Source organism: Plectropomus leopardus, chromosome 1 (genome assembly GCF_026936395.1).
Source record: "Plectropomus leopardus strain MGB_pleo_1.0 chromosome 1, ASM2693639v1, whole genome shotgun sequence".
In the NCBI taxonomy this organism is placed as follows: domain Eukaryota; kingdom Metazoa; phylum Chordata; class Actinopteri; order Perciformes; family Serranidae; genus Plectropomus; species Plectropomus leopardus.
The window spans coordinates 26018923-26039033 of NC_142176.1; the positions used below are offsets into that span (position 1 = coordinate 26018923).

General features: G+C 42.5%; 1 protein-coding gene across 4 annotated transcripts in view; it reads right to left on the reverse strand.

Moving 5' to 3' along the window:
• Nucleotides 1–134: 134 nt before the first annotated feature.
• elp4 (elongator acetyltransferase complex subunit 4) overlaps nucleotides 135–20111 on the reverse strand; it is a 62985-nt gene continuing 43008 nt past the window's right edge. For 2 of the 4 annotated variants that reach the window (XM_088078846.1, XM_088078835.1), the window contains exons 10-11: nucleotides 2774–2904; nucleotides 2423–2669 (exon numbers count right to left, since the gene is read on the reverse strand). In XM_088078846.1, coding sequence (XP_087934972.1) covers nucleotides 2438–2669; nucleotides 2774–2904 — 363 coding nt within the window. In that variant the 3' untranslated portion in view covers nucleotides 2423–2437. Of the gene's footprint in view, nucleotides 945–2422; nucleotides 2670–2773; nucleotides 2905–20111 lie in introns of those variants that run through there. The other 2 variants (XM_088078840.1, XM_042504020.2) reach the window with 2 other exon arrangements.

Below are 20111 nucleotides of genomic sequence, written 5' to 3' on the forward strand. Positions count from 1 at the left end.
CTCACTTTACATCCTCTCACAGTTTCACAGGTAGTCTACTTTCCCTCCAGAGTAGGTGAAAAAAAAACCAAAACAAAAAAACACAAGTAAAAATAATGTTAAAAATGAATAAAAAATTAAGAGTACATGTGGAATATTGTGCATTTATTTTCTTTTATTTATCTAAACAAAAGAACATTGCATTGCATTATCCAAGAAAAAACTACTGGTGTCCATGGAGTGGCAACTTGTGTTTGTACAGTATGCTCAGAGCTTGGGAGAATGCAGTTAAATTATTTAATGTTGGCCAAGAGTGAGTGTGTAAAGACTAAAAAAAAAATTACATTTTACATGTAATCAAAATCCCCGGCGACAGAGAACAACCCCGCCATCTTGAATTTTAATTGGGTTAAGTAATAGTCACCCTGCCAGTCATTTTCCTTCATATAAAATTGAGATGGAGCCCGCTTTTTTTTGCACTAGAGAGTGGGGAAAAAGCAAACTGTTGGTAAAACCTCTGACCAATAATATATGGTCAAATTCTAATTACAGCTTGGAATGTGCAACTATCAGCTGTCAGAGAAAAAAAAGAGCGTGCTGTGGATTTATATAAAAACTGACTTGAAATATAGGATGAAATGTGTCTGTTATGAGACGAGGTACTGAGGGTGCTTAGATCTTCCCCCTTGGCTGGGACAGTTGGCAGGTGGTAATGGCTGGCAGGGTTATTGAGGTTGACATTATGTGGGTGAGGGAACAACCTGGTCACCACGGTAAAGAGGACAACGCTGCGGCATTCCAGGTGTTGGTAGCCCCGTGGCGACTGTGTGGGAGCTCTAAAAGTCCAGGTGTTTGTTGCCGGAACTGCTAGAGCCACAGGCTGAAGCCACGACGGTCGCTCCTGCCAGCTCCCCCCTGCTCACACGACTCACTGTCTCAGACAAGTCTGGAGGCAAATGCAGTCGCTACAGAAATAGGAGAGAGAGAAAGAGAGGGGGAGGGGGGGATTAGATCAGTTTGTATGGAGAAAAAAGTAAGCACTACAGTGGATCATCATACAGTAGATGGTACACTTCAGTGATGTTTATTCACAGAGAGCCATGTTGGGTTGAAATTGCATTAGATGCTTCAGCACTCCCCTCATCGTGGAGTAAACCTGCTAGCGTGCTGCTAAATGCTTCAGAGAGCTTTAGGTCTGTTACAGCTCACAGGGAATATGTGTGTGAGAGTGTGTGAGAGGTGGGGCTGTTTTGAGAAGTTGTGTATGGGACACAACAGCATGCATTTGTGAGGTGTGAGGTGAGAGAAGGCACAAATGTGCATGCAAAATCTGCATGTGTTTGCACTTGTGCTGATTTGCTGTGTTCAGATGATTATGTACAGCTAATACTAGAGTCATTAGAATCAAGTTTTTTAGCTGTTTTGTAGTAAAGCTTATCTATGGAGCAGCCCTGTGCCAACTCAAAGCACAAAGACGCAAAGAGGTTAATGAGGGCCACTCATGTAAAGCCCTCTAACACCAACACACTAACTACTATAAAGCTTAAGAGGGGCTACACTGCTTTGCTCTCTCCAGAAGCTGCTAGAAAGGCCGCCAATGGCACTCCATGAACAAAGTCTTGAAGAGTCTTGCTAAGAGCGTGAGAGGAGGTGAAGTATCTCCAGAGTCAAGTGTGCGCCCAACAATGGTGTTGAGTAGCACGTTGCTTGAGTGTCTATCGAGGAAGTTAAATCAGAATACAGGCATCCCGGGTACAAGAGCAGTTAAACCCTGTAATTAGCCCCTGAAAGAATCTACCATGACATCTGACACCCACTGGTCAATGCCTGCGCTCCCACCCTACCCCAACTTTCAAAACCTTCCCTGCCTGCCACATCCTTGCCCCCTCCAGACATGCAGCTTTAGGAGAGCCCATCCACTCCCACAGATACTTATCTTTTTCTTAATGGCTGGGTGTTTAGGTACAGGGTTTAACAGTGTCATTACTAAGAGATAAGTCAGGACTACACAAGAGTCTTCACCCCTCTAGGGTCGACTACTTCCTCCCTTTGCTTAATGCTGCTTTTAATGAGCATTGAAACAATGCAGCCTGAGTTGCAAAATGTTTTTACATCACTGATGTTGATGTCTGCTACTGCGTCTACCAGGTCTGAGTCCTGCTTGAATGGTCTCTTTTCTGTTCTTGCCTTTGTGTGTGTGTCAGAGGACCGTTTGTCAAGCAAGTAGAGGAAACAAGAGGAGTAGTCTTCATGCAGCCCTGCAGATTATCTGTGACAGGTGAGCTCTGAGACATTATGAAGGACCTATAATTTAATGTAAGATGGTGAAGGTAAAGTTACAGGGGACTCACAAAGGCATGGACGGAAAGTCCCACTGCGACAAAAGACGAGATACATAATGAGCATAAGCTAACTCTTGGGGCACAACAAGAGGAACAATCAAAAAACAACTGATAAATTAGTTAAACTTCTCTCTGTACAACTCTTTCTCTGACTCCCTTTCTCTCTCTCTCACACACACACACACATGCAAACTCATATATTGGCCTTGAGGGGGCCTCCAGAAGCTCCAACTTCCACCCCTGCCAAACCTCACCTGTGTAACCTTTCGTGTCTTCAGCTCACTCGAGTGTGATTGAAAAAGAAAAACAATGCATTGATCAAGCCTGGACTCAGTCCTGCTTAGTGCACTGCAGCGGAAACACGGTAGAGAGAGGGGTAGGAGAAAAATCAATCACATATACATCACCCTCAGTGGGAGAGTAAAAAAAAAGAAAAAAAAAAGACATCACACCGTTGTCTGGCTGTCACGCACCCACGGGCCTGGCTACACCGTGTCTGTTTGGCTCCGAGCACCGTGAACCCACTGAGCATGTGCAGAGCGAAGGTCAAAGCAATCCAGAAGTGCAGCTCAGCTCCTCTAACCTTTGAGTTCAGGGGCAGATGAGAACAATCAATGCGTACATCAAAGTTGGAGGGAGGAGCAGACAAAACCAATTGATTGGTTTGACAAACAGAGGGAAAAGGGAGCTCAGTAACAGTCAGCATCCATCCCGTACATCAGTGACGCCCAATATTAGAGCCGGTAACTATTATTGGTTATCAGGGCTATAAAAACTTACTTTATATTCACTTTCACATCACTGTCGATGGAAGTTAACTGGAGGAGGACAAACCAAGAAAAATATTTTAATTCATTTTCTCTCCGTTGTGAAATTTGCACCCAAATATGTGATGGCAGCCAACAGCGGGGCTGCCGTGAACATTTGCATTGACACCAAGTGAATGGAGGTCAGTGTCGAACTTAGACAGACATAACCAGGGAGGCTCAGAGTCTGCTTCCCTACGACCTGCACACTCCATGATGTAAACAAGGACATCCGGAAAACCCTCAGAGGCATAGTGGGGTGTATGTGTGTGTGAAGTCTTTCTCTGCTGCCTGGCAACCTTCACGAGGGTGGAGAAAGAGGAAAAAAAATAAGGGAGGAGGGGGTGTTGGATGGGAGTGGACGGCGGGAAAATAGACCATTGGCTGTGGTGTGTTGGTGGAGGGGGGGTGGATGTGTGCCACACTGTTAGCACGAGTATGTGTATTTGAGTGAATGTGTGTTAGAGTTGTGATGTTAATGTTCCCTCCCTGGTGGCGGGCAGGGGTAAAGGTCTGTGGTTCAGCTCAGCTCCACAGCCAGAGGGGCTGGGGCCATGCTGGCAACAGGGTGAGGGGTGACAAAGCTCCAAACGAGCGCTAAGCACTTGAAATGAGCCCTCAGGGCCGGCCCACGGACTAGCTTTGCCTAAGAGGGTTACTAATATCACCCCACAATGGACAATTCCCTTCAGCTTACTAAACACCCCAAAGACCCGGTTCTTAAGGAATATGGCTTTTCATGCTGTTGTAAGCGGCTGTACACAATCTCTGCATACAGCTGTGGTTGTTTGTGGATATCACATCTTTGTTTTATGGCTCTGGAAAGACACAAAATCACAGTTTTTAACTCTGCTTATGAGCACTACAAAGTTATGTAAGTGTATTTTATTCCAAGATCCAAACCGACCAATTTTTTTTCCAACTGGAGCTTAAACAGGACCTCCTCACACAAAGCAGCACCATCAAAGGCATTCCTCTGGTGGTAACGGCTTGCTAATGACTGGAGTATTAGGTGCTAATTTAACGAGTCATTTCTTCCATAGAGTTTTAGCCACACTTTCAAATGGCCCGTGTCACTGTACAGCTTAGAACTATGGGAAACCCAACACCTTGTTGGAACACATGACGACCGGTCTGGCTGTTCCAATCAGATTAGCCGATGTTGGAACATGCTCATGGAAGTGACACGATATTTACCATAAACACCTACTTAACACAATCATTGTTGTAATTTGGTCAGCATACTATAAGCTCTATTAAGTCAGTGAAATGAGAGAAACTGAACATTGTATCACTAAGCTGAAGTCATTACAATCACTGAGGAAATGTCGACACAGCAATTTGGCTGTATGCTGTGAATGCATGAATAAGAAATTTCAGTTTTTATACTGATGCAGATAAGGTTTGCATAGATTTATGTACCACAAGTCCAGTATTCATGCACAGTGGTCACCTTAGAAGTGATAGCTTTTGCCAATTCCATTTCCCCTGCAATGCAACCACTGTAAACTAATGTGCGCGATGTCTGTCCATGACACCAGGTCAATGTCCTATATTTCCAGTCCTATTTCTACAACCAGCCAAGGGTCAAAATGGTAGCAGAATGAAATTGGTAAAAATTTCCCAGACTTGCTTGTCCATCCAGTCACTAAACCAAGCTAAATCACCTCCCGTGCTGTAATCCCTTACACCTCTAAAGTTACACTGCACTGTGTGGGAAATCATTTGCTGAACCTATAGGAACTTAACTTTAGCACAGCAAAACCCACATAATGAAGTGATGCGCTTTTCTATTGGAGAAGCAAATCATCATCACATTCACGCTGGAAATTTCACAGAATACTTCCGCTACCTCACAAGAAAAATGCAGAAACAACCCAGCATAAATCCCATCATTTCAGTAATTCTAGCCCACCTGCGTCTAACAAAAGCAGAAAAGAAGCTCTTCCTTCCTCTTTTTTTGTTGTAACAAAGAGTGCAACACGATCCCCGACCTTCCCCCAAGAATAACCTGTTGACTAGGGAAGTTTTTATCCTTTAGACTTTGTCATTTTCAGAGTTTAACAGATGTTATTTCATTTGTCTTCCTTATTGTTTTTTTTGTTGTTTTTTTTTTTTACATGTGTGGCTATTATTTTGTCAAATAAATGTCAAACATTCATTTTCTGTCAGGGGAATGTTTTACCTTCTCCCTGAAGCCCTCACTATTAGCAGCTTTTAATGCTGGTGATTAATGCATTTTGAACTCATCCAGTCAAATCCACATAAGCTGAATTTGTCAAAATTTGACATAATTTATAAAAATGGGTACATTTTCCACCTGTGCCCTGTCAACAAAAACATTATACACAATTCAATGTTTAGTGAGAAAAAAACAGCACAGAAAGAGTATAGGAGTTACAGGTGGAGAAAAAAAAACAAACAAAGGTAAACTATACTGGCACTCATCTCAAGTTTCTTTTTGGTAATTGGGTGATGGTCACCTGCTCGCCATGTCACCTGCTGCCTGATCCAGGATAATCTGAGCGCCAGGCGTATAGACAGTCAGGCGGACTGACAGATAGACAGATACAGACACAGGCTCCTCGTCTCTTCTGCTTCATGGCTAATGCATCTGACAGAGTAGGCAGCAGGCAGGCAGAAGGATGAGTAAGCATTTTGAGTGTAATTATATTCCCAAACACTGGAATAATGGGAAGGGACTAATAACTGACTGAATTTCATTAAAAGTGAGCATGTCCAAACAGGAAATTGATTATCTGACAATATTTCTTAATACCTAATGGAATGCTTATTCCTGTTCTCTTGAATAGCCCGCTCCCCACTTACCCTTCACGCTCCACGGACTGATGTATAACAGCATTTGATAGTATCTGTCATGTTACCAAACATGACATGCATGGGAATCAGTTAGCTCCACAATGCTTCTGAATAACCAAATGGACAAACAGGGGCCAAAGTGTAACTGCGTTGTAACACAACAACTTGACTTGTTATCTCCGTCGTCATCATCTTCAAACTGAACCCTCCTCTGGGGGCCTCCACGCGGGCCTGTCAAGAGCTTTGACAGGGGCAGCAGCGTGGGGCCATTTTGTCTCTTTTCAGTTCGGTTTTGTTTCTCTTTGGAGGGCAGTGTTGGTATGGACCGTGGGCATTGTTGGGTGAGGGGGCGAGGGCACATTGACCCCAGTGGTGGTGGGTAGTAAGGGGGTTGTGGGGGGTTTGTTGGTGTTATGGACTTAAGCACAGTCAGGGAGTGCTGGTCCACCCCTGGAGTGACATGGTGCCTGGGGAGAAAGGGAAGGGGATGTAGGGCATAGAGTACAAACATGTCTAAGTGCTGCCTTCACTACAGATAGGCCCATAGCAAAGAGCGCGGCTGCATGGGTTATGACAGCATATCTGGGGGACCTCTTGTGCCCTCCACCCCTCAAACACACATTTTATGCCTCAAACCATGACTCTGATATATACGTACATCCTCAGGTTAAAACACCACTGACACTTTTGGTAAAAGCAGGTTTTCTAGTGCTACATAGATGCCCTACTATAATAATCACACTTGTGAGAAATTGTCCTAACATCCCTTTTTTAAACTTAAAAAAGGTATGAGGCTGTAACCCACTCTCAACCCACTATAAAACTGTCTGTAGGAAAAGTAGTTCTTTATCATAGTAATGTTTTTAGACCACTTTGAGTGTTTAGATATTTAATAAAATGATCATACCACAGTACAAAACAGTATGAGAAAGTAACTGACTTTTAACTCTTTGGCAATGTCAGAAATGCTTTAAAGGAACAGTTGTTTTAAGACTTGAGCTTATTTGTTTTGCTTCAGAGTTAGATGAGAAGATTGATACCACTCTCCAACCTGGTCTCACTCCCAACTCGTCAAATAATGATGCTTAGTCAGTGGCCTTTGTGTCAGGCACCCACCCAGGCAGCAATTTTTGAAGCTCCTAGCAACTGCCGTGGAATAAAGAGCGAGAAAGTCCACATAAGGTGGATGAGAGAAGAGGTGGCCTGGCAGACCATTGCTCAGGTACTGTGTGAAACCAAAAGTCAATGGAGTTATTTTAACAATAATGTACGTAGTGTGCTAGTGTGTGTTGCATACTAGGCTAGTGACCTATGTCACGTAATGTATTTGTGAGATTACATTAAGTTAGCAATAAACATTATTTTATGCCAAGCCATTATGTTTGTTTCTAAACCTAACCACGTATTTTGGTTGCCTAAACCTAAGGAAGTAAACCTTAAAAAACAAAGTTTTTACCTATTTATATTTTGAAAGGAGACCGCATGCATTTCGTAAGTGGAAATTGAACATTCCCTCTGGGAAAAAAGGACGTTTCTTTTGAAAAGACAATGAATGTGAGAGTGTAAATTGAGTGTCTGTATCTGACAAATTGGGAGAGAAAATGTGTTGCACTCTTATACAGTATGTGTCTTTAAAATAGGAAGCTGGATCAAGCAGTCGGTTAGCTTATTTTAGCATATAGACTGAAAACGAGGAGAACAGCTGGACGGGCTCTGCTTGAGAGTAACAAAATCCACCTGCAAACCTCTAAAGCTCACTACCTCCCACTCATTTCACACTATATGTCCTAGAAAAATTGAAATTGTGTATTTTTGTGGAGTTTTGTGCAACACCATTACATGGTTGCTAGCAGTGTCTTCCTCCAGCAAATTCCCAATATGTCAAAATATCCCTTTAAGATTTCTGTCCTAACTGGCTCTGTCGCTGCTGTAGTCACCAAAAAAAAAGAAAAAAAAAGAGAAAAGAAAAGCCAGAGCATTACCAAGGATATTTTGTCATATATTATTCATTCTTTTTTTTCTGTTGCACTCAGTCTACAAGTGCATACACCCATGTACAAAGGCAGACAGACAGACACACACTGCCACTTGCCTATGCATGTGTCACACAGAGGTATTTACAACATGAGTGCGCAAAGCCAACTAGTGCAACCAGGGTTTCCTGAGCCCAGCCTTCCTTTCAACAGAACACCCTATTCCTCCCGTTGTCTCCTCTTTTGCACTGCGATGGAGTTCAGGCAGTTTACAGGCATAACATTTGGCAAAGCGAAAGGTCGTCTGGAGGTTACTGTGTCAGCCTGGGTAAGTGGCTGACCCCTTGGGAGGGGTGGGTGGTGGTCACACTCACTGAGGAATGGTCTGCTGTTGTGCTAGCAAAAAGACCAGGATGGAATAGAGCACACCAGAACTGTACATACTAGGACAGAAGGCAGAAGATGACAACATGTTATCTGTCATTTGAAATATTTCAAGGATCAACATGATGATGTTAAAGCTCTCATCAAGTCTGTGAACCTCGTCTTCAACCAACTGCATACTGTTAAAGCACAGAGTTTTATGGCACTGTACACCACAATACCCACATTTAGAGAAATACATAGTGGAAAAAAATACTATTTTCTAGTTGCTAAGTGTTGGTTTGTTAACTCTGTTTGGTCTTCAATAACTGGAGACTGACCATATTGTAGAAGAGAGGTGCAGGTGTGTGCTTGATGGTAAATTCTGTACTAAAGTTCAACAGCTTGACATCTTAATGAACTATCCAAAAAATCATCATCATCATCATGTAGACAGCTTATATGTACCAGCATTCATGGAGCCAACATCTGTAAGGATTTCTACACCATCACTCAGCAAAATAGAGAGAATGAGGTAAACAGAAGTATTAAAGAAAAGTTGAAGGAAAAAATAGGTAACTACACTTTCACTGTACCTCAAGAGAGGAAGGGAAGATTATTTCGGTAAAAACTTTTACCATGTAACTTCCTCATGTCTACTTGAAGTGAAGGAGACAGTAAATGAACAGCTTGAAAACATCTGATGTTGACCTGTTGTGAGAGTACCTAAGAAAGATGTGTGCATCTGTATGTGTGCATGTCAGCCATCGAAACACTTACACAACATAATGTCCTGATGTGTTTGCAATACTTTTGATGTCTTTGTAGTTGTACGTATGCATGAGAGTGTGTGTATGTTTGCATGCATCCGTGTCTGTTAGTCTGCCCGGATGAATAAAGGGGGGTGGGTATAATCCATCACCAGTTGATAGTCCTGACAAAAAAGGAGCCCTTTTTGCTGAGAGGACAGCCCTTGTGTGGACAAAGACCACCATACTGGGGACTTCATAGGACCCAGCTGAAAAGGTGTTGCCCAGAGTAACCCCATTCACATTAACAGGCATGCTGGCCAAAGCCAGTCATTACTGCTGACTTGGACCAGCCGGGCCACACATAGACCAGCCTAGAGCCTCTAAGGCCATTCACTCCACATCAGCCCACAGGCAAACAGCCTGAACTCTGCCACTGGGGAGCATCTAGAATTGTTACCATTCTATTCGACTGTCCGTCTTGAGGGCTTCAATATATGCAGCCTTTGAGTGAATTTATAAAAAGCATGAATATACAGTTTTAAAGGGACAGAGTCTTTGCCTTTTCATTAAAATGGGGCAATAACATAGCAATATCAAAAATATAATTAGCAATTTATAACTGGTTCAGTATCTAGTCAATTAACAACTGTCCCAATATGACACACTTGTTAATAAACAATAGTAAAGCTCGGGAACTCCTTTAAGACATTTAGCACAAGCCCCCTTTCAAAAAAGTTGGAACGCTGGGTAAAATGTATGTAAAAACAGAATGCAATGATTTCTTTAATATATTTTTAAATGAACAGTGGGGGAAAAGGGTATTCAACACTTAAAAAATGAGCATATATCCAATGCAGCTATTTAAATGAAATTTAGACCAGACGTTGGTATTAATCCAATTAAACTACACAAATAAAGAAATTGTAACATCCATAAAAATGATGTGCAATGAAGTAGAATTACTCAGGAAAAAGGTATTAAACATGCTAATTGAAATGTACTTAATACTTGGAGAAACCTCTATTTGTAATGCCAGCTTCAAGATGCTTCCTGTATGAAGAAACTTATCTCTCAGTGTTCAAACAAGTTCTTGGCTCAGTGTTTTTAAAAGAAAAGGCGATGTAACACAGTGGTAAACATGCCTCTGTCCCTACTGTTTTGAAACGTGATGCAGGCATTAAATTCATAATGGGTGTAAATTTACAAAAAAATTAAAAATGTGTTCCTGCAGACCAAAAATGTGCTGCTGCAGCAGCAAAAAAATGTCTTCCATTTTGTAAAATGAAAATGACAGAACAAAACCACAACTGTTGGAGGATCTTGGAGATGTTTTATGTTAAGTCTTATAAAGAGCTCAGGTATTCACATCCACTTGTTGTCCCTCCATCACTGTTGTTTGTGACACTCTGAAATGAGGGTTACTCTTTCAAAGTTTCACAGTGAAATGATCCAAGAGACCAGCTGATGTGCTCTCAGTGGATTTGTACTGGAATCGCTGGGGGCAGAAAGTGCTTCGTTCCACTAATCCAGTGAACTCCAAACAGCACTCTGGAAAACCCAAATCTAACCTATTCTCTGTCTCTACTCTGATGCAAACTTGCAGGAAAAAACACGCAGAATGAAAAGCAGAGCCAAGAGGGACAAAATACTGACATTTTAAAATTTCTTAGATAAAAATCTCAGTTGAATATTCTTAATTCAAATAGCATTCAGTGTAGCTACTTAAACATATATGCACTGCATGTTTTGACACACTACAGTCTTCTACAATCTCCTCCCCTATTTGTCCTCCATCCTCACCCCAACTCCACCTCTGCTCTCCTCTCCAGTATGCTCCCTGTGGGCAGGTGGTTGTGTAAATTTAGCCACAGCTAGGTGAGGTGCTTCCTGGGTAGACTGTTGGCAAAGCCACCTTTAGGGTGTTCAAGATGTCAGAGGGAATGAGACATCACCTCGGCTGCCCTGTCAAAAAATTCACCACCTTCCATTTTCCCCGTAACCTCTAGGTCCTGGAAGCACTGTGGGTGACGGGGAATTCTTGTTTTGTGTTTTCTAATTTTGCCTGAAACACAGCAGCCATTACCTAACCTCGAGCGCTAGCTGAGTGTTAATTGTGAAGCATTACTAAAGCCATTAAAACAGTGAGCCAGGGCCTGGGGAGGATGCATGCTAAAGTCAAAAATCAGACAGACAGTGCTAAATGCATGTGATACCCTCTCTGCAAATGACCCCTATAAAACATGGCACTGCATACAACATCTGGATATTAAAACAACGACAAGAAACATAACATATTATAAACAGTGGCATTATGATGAACAGAATTTATTTATGCACTTGTTAGTAAGTGGAGATTAAATACTCTATCCATTAAGGACTTTTTACAGCATAACTAAGATTTTTTTTTATCACAAGGACTTTTATGAAACATGACACTAAATACCAGATATCTAGTCTAGCCTTTTGTTAAATGTCATAGTGTTTTAACTTTAATTTTATCTGCATCCCTTAGGGTATTTCAGCATTAGAAATCAAATTGTACTTTCAAATTTGTATATGCACTTCAATTGACCCTAGAAGTGTTTCTGAGTTGATTGAAAATGGAGGAATAATCAATATGAAAACTGCAGGTAGCATGCTGCAGCAGAGGGTTGGCAAGTAAGGTGCCTATCAGTCGATATAGAGATGACATTCCTTGACTAATTTCACAAAACTGCATCTGAAAAAAACGAACAGAATGGATGATTTCGGTCCAAAATTCTCTGTAATTACTGAGCCCTTCATTTCGTGGTGGAGTTTCTGGCAACAGTTTAAAAAAAAAGAATAATGGAGGCATTTCTGTGGTTAGGGTGGTTAGGTTCATTTGCCAAAAACCTTTGATCATAAAACCACAAAAGCTTGAGGAGACTAATGAGTAAGAATATTAGTTTGACGGTGTGTAATTAGAGTGCAATTATGTTCCCTGAAGTAAAGTTTAAAATAAAAAAAAAGTGAGGGTAAGTAAGGAGATGGCTACAGAGGGCTGTGGAGTTGAAAAGAATAACAAAATTGGAAAGCGTTCCAAATCTGACTATCAGCTTCTTCATTCTCCCTGATGTCGAGTTAGGCGTTTTGCTGGGAAATGGGCGGCCTGCCAGATTGGGGCCAAGTCAGAGTTGTCAGGGGATTACAGTTCTGCCTTGCTCACTGCAGGGGGTGCGGAGTGGGCCTCAATTACCCTGGAGCGGCGTGTTTGATTTGGCCCGGCACTTTTGGGGACAGACCAAAAGCTGAATAATGCACCATTAGCAACTCAAAATCCTGCCCTAAAATGAGTCCACTTATGCATCACATACAGTAATTGTGTGTCTATCAAAGGCTGGCAGGTCTACACCAATTACCCTGATAACAACAAAACAATCTATGCATAATATTATCTGCCGAACACCTGTGGGCAGCCTCGGACATCGGAGCTTCGCGGGTTAAAAGTTCTACATCTCATTCAAAGTGTCATAAACACACTGTGGTGCAATGAAGTGTCAACTTTAGAGTGCTAAAACACGAAAATACAACGTTGCTCTGAGATAATATGGGGGGGGGGGTGTGATGGTGGAACTGTTTATGTTTGTATTTACAAATGTGGGAGTTGGCAGAGAGAGAGAGTGTGTGTGTGAGAGTGTGTGTGAGAGAGAGAGAGAGAGAGAGAGAGAGAGGAAGAGAGAGAGGGAGATCCCCCTACTCTGGCTACAGTTGGAGCTGTGCAATTGAATTTCACAGGATATGAGGCAGCAAATGGCATGTAAAGGCTGAAGCGTCAGACGGTTGCTGCCACACGGGCCAGACAGATAAGGGAGGTGTAAGTGAAATCATTAGGTAACTCTGCAGGACATCAGGGGCAGTTTGAGGTTGGCAGGGGGCTACGGGAGCCAGAGGTCCTCCTTGAGCTCCATTGAACACCCACTCAGCCTGATATACATGCACTTACAAACACACAGGGAAAATCACTTATACAAACACAAGCCGCAAGACATACAAGGACTCAAGACAGAGACACGCCAACAACCAAGCACTGTTTTTTCCCTCTCTACCCACAAATACAAGCACACGAACACACACAAGGATATGTTCTCATGCATGCACACACACTCTTGCACACACACACACACCACTTCAAACTGCAGACGCCTCATTGAGGTATCAGCCCCAGTGATTGTGTTTGTCCACCTGGGTATGAAAGAGCCATTCTGGCCTGTGTGGAGGAAACAGCAGTGTGGTACAGCTCAAGCCGGAGCCCAGCTAGGCTACGTCTGTCTCAGGCTCTCAGGGAGGGGAGCAGCCAAGTGTGGATGCACCTCATTACCTCACTCATCCACACACCAATTACCCCTAAATAAATACACCCAGCCCACAGGCAGCAACAATGACATCCAGCCTGAAAGGGAAGAAAGGACGCCGTTCAGAAAGCATTTGCACGCACAGAAAAGTGCTGCTGGATAATGATGAAAAAAAAAGTACAGAGAAAAGGAGCAAAAAGAAGGACATGCAGGGGGCTCCAAGTCTTTTAAAGAGCTCAAAGACGAGACGGAGAAAGAGAAAGAATGAAACAAACACCGAGCAAGCAGAGTGAAGTGATTCAGAAAATGATAATTTCTTGCTAAATTTCACCCAACACATCCGCAAATGATTGTTGTGGCGGGGGAGGGGCAAAGTTTAATTGTTTTAATGCATGCAGCCATGAGATAGCTCCGCCGCTGACTAAAATGGTGATCACTGTAGAGCCGACACATATTTGCATGTTAGACGGACCGCTTGGGGTAACGACAGTGAGTCCAAAGGCCAAAGAACATTGGCTAAAAAGAGAACGGACGTGCAGCCAAAGAGCTCGATCCCCAGAAACTCAAGACAAAATATGGCAGGTGGCATGAAATGTGACAAGGAACGCTCTGAAGGAATACACGATCTGGCTGCCCAAAATATGAGGAAACATTTTAAGCTGTTAGCAGTGAAAAAGTCTCTGTTACTGGAGTGAGAAGGTGAGCAAAGGATGCAGAAAGGTGTGTGGCAGAGAAAAGAAGACAGATGTGTTTTCAGGGAAGGGGGGCACAAACGAGGAGAGGTAGCCAAGAGTTCCTTCATGCCCCCTCCCTCTCTCCCACCTCCCTCCATGTGGGATCCTTCTGCATGAGTGACTCTGTCATACCTGGGGGACACTATGGTCTCTCTCTCTCTCTTCCTCTGTCTGTCTCTCTCCCCCAGTTCCTTCCTACCTCTCCTCTTGTATGTCTGTGCTGTGACTTCGATGAACCAAGCCTGTTTGGTTGTATGGCACTGTGCTCCAAAAAGAGGACTAATTGAGCAAATGATGGGCTGAATAAAGTATCATAAATTTTTTTTAAAACAAATAAAAGCTCATCGTATATAAAATTTCAAATCTCAATCATGGAGCAACTTGTACAGTAGGTGAACCACTTTTTATTTGACACCCAAAGGCGATAGAGATGATTCACTTCCTCCTCTGACACCTGAGCACTCATGTGATGGGTGCAACTCTAAGTCACTGAGGGTTGTGTGTTAAGGGGTGCATCAGGATGTAATTCATGACAGGCTGCTCTCCAGTCACCTGGATGCACAAGCATGTCCCAAACTTGAAATTAACCCACGTGACCAGGGCCGACCGGTTCACCTGACCAGAGGCAGATTCCTTGTTAACTGAAACAACGGCTGGGAACGTGTCACCTTTCCACGCTGTTGATTTGATGTTAATAAACAGACGGTGATGGATGAAATGGAAGTGAAAGGAGCAGGTTTATTAGGATTCCTTCCTAATGGAGGGCCAATTGAGTAAGGGCATGCTGAGAACGCCTGGTGCAACAGGTGGGTGGAGTAGCGCTGACATGCTATGGCAGCATAGTCTGGATTCCTGCTCAACCCTGCCTTGGAATTAGACTGCATGGGAATCCCAGGCTCTGTCACATTCAACACAAAAGGCCTGTGAAGACCTACTGGCCCTATACTCACCACTGCATCTTTGACACAGGTTAAGAAAGTATGACCTGCAGCTGGACCAAAAAATAGAAGGGTCCTTTCACCCTTTCTCCCATTTTACTTGGCCTGGAGGTTTCTCCTAAGAGCTCCAGTGTTTTTTTAATATCATGCACTCTGCAACACCTGTACATACTGCTGTAAAAACCCTGCAGCACCTTTCACATACGCTGACATACTGTAAACACATCATTCTGTCTTTAAGGTTGCCTGTTTTTAGTTGATAATGGTCTGCAGTCACACACACACATTTCAATATATCAGCACTATCTCAGAAAGCAGGTGAAAAGCGCAACTCTCACATCCAAGAGAGCCTCCTTCGTAGAAAGGTTTGCGTGACCTGTGAGATTTCACACGCTACCTGTGCCTGAGAGGGATTTTATAGGACATATGCAGGAGCCTCGAGTCCACACCCTGAGATGCTTGATGATCTGTGCAATCAACAAACATACAAAAAGCAAATCAACCAGCTTTTGTTTGTATTCATCAAAAAATGTCCTGTGGGCAAGATCTGGCACGCCTCTTCTGTATTTCAACACAAGAAATGAAAATCATTTTAGTCACTCATGATAAACTCATAGAGTTTGCGGTTTGGAAATATAAACTTTTACTCACTGAAGGATTTTTTTGTTTTTTCGCTTTTTAGACCACTGAGATATGCAAAATACAAGTGAGGCTTCAGTTAAATATTAAGAATCTTTAGCACACAGAACACTGTACTATATGTTGTGCAAAATCTCTTTACTGCGGTGTTGAGCCTGTAACACCTAATCAGGATTTACAATAATGCACATAAATCTGCATTTAACTAGAGCACTTTCATTTGTGTGCCAATGCAGAGGACAAAAAAAAGTTAAAGCTAGTTCAAGCTTTTGCCACGACACAATGCAATGTAATCCGTGCAGTGCGTTGGTGAGTCAATTCTGTACAAGGAAGCATTCTACATAACTTATTTTGCAAAACAAATTGAGTAATTCTACTTTGCACTTGCAAATGCTGACAGAGAATTAAATGAGTGTCACTGTGATAACCTGTTTTATTTCAGTCAGGTAAATCTGTGGCACTGTGACTTTAGTCATCACTGCATCACAAGATTAATCATAATTCTTCACTGGTGGTCTGATGTACAGGAAATTAGTGGTGCTAATGAGGAGAGATGGGAGACACCTCCACAGAAAGGCATTAATAAAGTGTACCCCCTCATGTAAATGATGTTTCATTTGCTTCTGTGTGAGCATGCCAGGTGTCACATTTTGTTATTGTTCTTTTGCACACGCTGATCAGTTCAGCAGCACGACCTGTTGAGACAGGTATTGGTAAAGCTTGTTGTGTGAAAATAGGATTAGTATCCTGTCTGACGTCTTAAGTGTTTGAGCTGTCAAGATGCATAGGAATAAAACATCCTACATATACAGTAAATGCTCACTATACGAATACTAATGTCTGACTTTGTTATTCTTCCAGTGAGTAGGGGACTGCTAAAAACTATTAAGTAAATTATATGCATAAAAAAATCAACTTTAAAATGTTTTAAAGTACTTTAGTACTTTGAAGTACTTACACAGTAAGCTAAGTTAGATTAAAAAAATAACAACTTTATCAACTTTATTAATACACATTGTGCCATCCATCCATTCAACAGAACCCCTCTGACATCCCTTTTCCTCCAAACTAGCTCCGGCTCTAGAGCTGATTCTGTCCATGATTACTGTAACCTTGGTACTACCAAGTGAGCCAGCCACGCTTCACACTTCCACCTGTTTTAAGTGGAACCACTGTAACCAAGGAAGTGTGAAGGTGTTGTACAATGAACAACAGAAGAAAACAATATTAGCAAAATTGTGGATTACATTGATAACCCGTGTACTTTTGTTCTGTTTTTAAAGATATTTGTTTTTACCCATAAAAAGCATGGACACATTTCTCAGAGTCAGAAACTGTAATAATTAGAAATTATTGTCAATTTTCAAATTTCCAACTGTAGAATTTGACACGCCCACTGATGTCATCAGGGTTTTATGAGTAAGTCTGAAACATTACTGAGTGTATTAAATACAGGGCTGTGGTGGGCACACACTGACATAACTAAGACTTACTGTAACATTTTAGAGGGAAAATTTTTGTATGATGTCAATTTAAAAATGATTGTGCCATATCACAATGTAATCTAACGATCTCACATGATGGCACAATCTCAGAATTAGCAAGACAAAGACAACACATTCCAGTTATATGGGCCATATACATTGGCAAACACACTTCATCTGCCAAATCCCTAAATTAACACCTTTTTTTGGCGAGAAAGCTCTATTTGGAGCACGTCACACAAACACCACAGCTGGCATTCAAGGGTAAAATTAATTACTTCAGATACATGTGCTTCTTCTCAAAGTGGCAGACTTATTTGCATTGAGGAACATTCAGCAGAAGTAATCGATGCACACACAAAATACGGCCACCCAATGACCCCGGCCCCCGTCTCAAAGTCCCTCCCCGTCCCCGAAGCCCTGGCAGCTCATCCATGCATGGAGGAACAAACACAGGTAGCGAGAGCAAATCAGACTGCAACAAAACACAGAAACATGAATGGGAAGCATTACAATGACGGGCTGGATGCAGGACAATGGGCCCGACATTAAACAAACGGCAAATCCCAGGATGGGCTGCGGGAGTATGATACAGATTACAGGCACCTAGTCCCTGCCTGGGGAACAGGGGAGAGGGAGAAAAAAGGACACAATATTGCAATCTGACAGCTGACGTCTTCATATAAATGTATGAATTTACATTCCAATTAGAGGAAATTTACATCTTAATCACAGCGAGCAGTGTGTCGGTCCCTCGGTTAGTGTGTTGCTACGGTAATGAGGTGGGATGCTGCTGTGCTCTCTCATCCAGACAGTGATCTGTCAGCAGACGACACCTCCCTGTTATGAGGGAGCTGCACCCTTAAATGCAACCGCCACCACAATCCGGTAATATCCGTTGAAATCTGTCTTAAATACCAACAAGGTGGGAGCTGCCACCCGAGGATAATATGCCAAATATGGAGTTTGAAAAACATCAAACATATCTTAAATACAGTGCACTGAACCAGGAGTGTCTTTAACTGTCAGTCAAGTGACAAGGCTTCAGTACTCTATGGCGTTCCATTTCTAATTTCCATACTAATAATGGGTATATTATCTTTAATGGTTTGACTTTGTTTTGCAGCATTTGAAATGGATGGTGAAGCTGTCTGTGGAATTACTCAAACATATCATGTCATCAGATCACATACTGCTCTGGTGCTAACAAAGGAAAAAAGAATGGGAGGGATGGAAGGATAGGGAATGTATCATCAATATCCCTCTGGTCATCATTCACATCAGTGTAAATTGTAGCATCCAGGCTCAACCTCAAGGAAAGCACACAGTAAGTTGGTCAAAGTGTGCGTGTGTGTACTTGTGGGGAGAAAAGAGAGGTAGACAAGTGCATAGCGGAAACCGTAAAAGTCTGCTAAAAGAACTTCTTGTTCAGGTTAATAACGTCTATTTGAAGACACTTGTTGTGGTTTTGTTCAATTAGCAGACAAGAGCTGCTGGTTTGAGGTTTTGGGAGTGAAACCACACAGGCAGGCCTGAAGCCTGGGTGGGCAGGATGCTTTTATAAGCTCCCAACAGAAAAAAAAGAATATATGTCACAATGCTCCACTGATATCAATTTTAATGAGCCCAGAAAAGGGATCATTTAATGAAAAACTTCAGCATTGAAACTTTGCTGAAATAACTTCAATCCAGTAAAATCATTTACTTGTAGAGCGGCACCGATTGCTGACAATGCAATCAGGAGGAGCAGATTAGCTACCACCACATAGCAGAGCACATAAATCAGTTTAACACAGTCCTTTGCCATCTTCACGCTTGACTTTAATACAGGGATGTGTGAACAAAAAATTGGAGGTAAATGAGGCATGGCTTCTTTATCACCCACCTCGTAGCCAATCAGGCCTCTCCCGTCAGAGACACTGCTCTAATGGCTGATATCGGTGGAAGCAGCCTATTACCGGATACTGCCCGTAATTAAGACAAGTCAGATTGCACCAGGCCAGTGCCTCCTCTCTGATATGTAGGCTGCCATTAAGACCAGAAGTGGTGATGCACTTGAACACTGAGAAAAGACAGAAAGGTCCATGTGTTTTTTTTTTTAAATTTTTTTCTAAAGACTGAAAAATGTTGCGTGTCCAGAGTAAGTGTCGTATGCGTCCCTAAATATCACATGGGGTGATATGTGGGGCGTGGCTGGGATTCCACTTTAGCCCAGAGGGTGTTTGGAGAGGATGCCGGGAAGCTGCACACTCCCCCTTTGGCACTTATCTCGCATATTCAAACCTTGCAGATTGATTCCCACAGCAGTGCTGCTGTGTCTGTGCACTTCTGTCCGACCATCCAAATGAGCTTGCCTATCTTTTTTTTTTTGGTGGAGTGGGGGCAAATGAGGTTCAGCAACTGAGTTTAGCTTGAATGTTCACAATGATTACAACATCTTAAAACAGGCACCAGCTTATAAGATGCCAGGCTGACTTTGTGTCTGGTAGCAAATGAGGTGAAAAGGTTGAATGTGAAGGCTGTTAAGTTGGAATATGGGCTCTGAATGTAGAGAGCGCGACACTCACTTAAAAAGCTCACTATGATTAAAAAAAGAGTAGAGGGAGCGTCCGACAAAAGAAACAGAGTGAGGGGGAGGGCAGAAGAGGGAGTGAGTTTGAGATAGAAAAGCACTTCTTTCTGTACACAGAGTGACCCAACACTCTGCCTACTCTAATATTCACCACTACATGTGCTTTTGTGCGCTATTCTTCGCTCATGTAAGCACGCAAACCCTCCTCTCGATACACACACTACTCATCATTATACAATATCACTTGCTGGTTATCTAAGACGTGCACAAGCATTAACACTCTTGCAAAGATTCAGAGTCACACACTAAGATGTGTTAGCTATTGAGGGGTGCAACTGAAAAAATCCTGTGCACTGATTTAATTATAATTTGGCGCATTACATCTCCTGTCTCCTT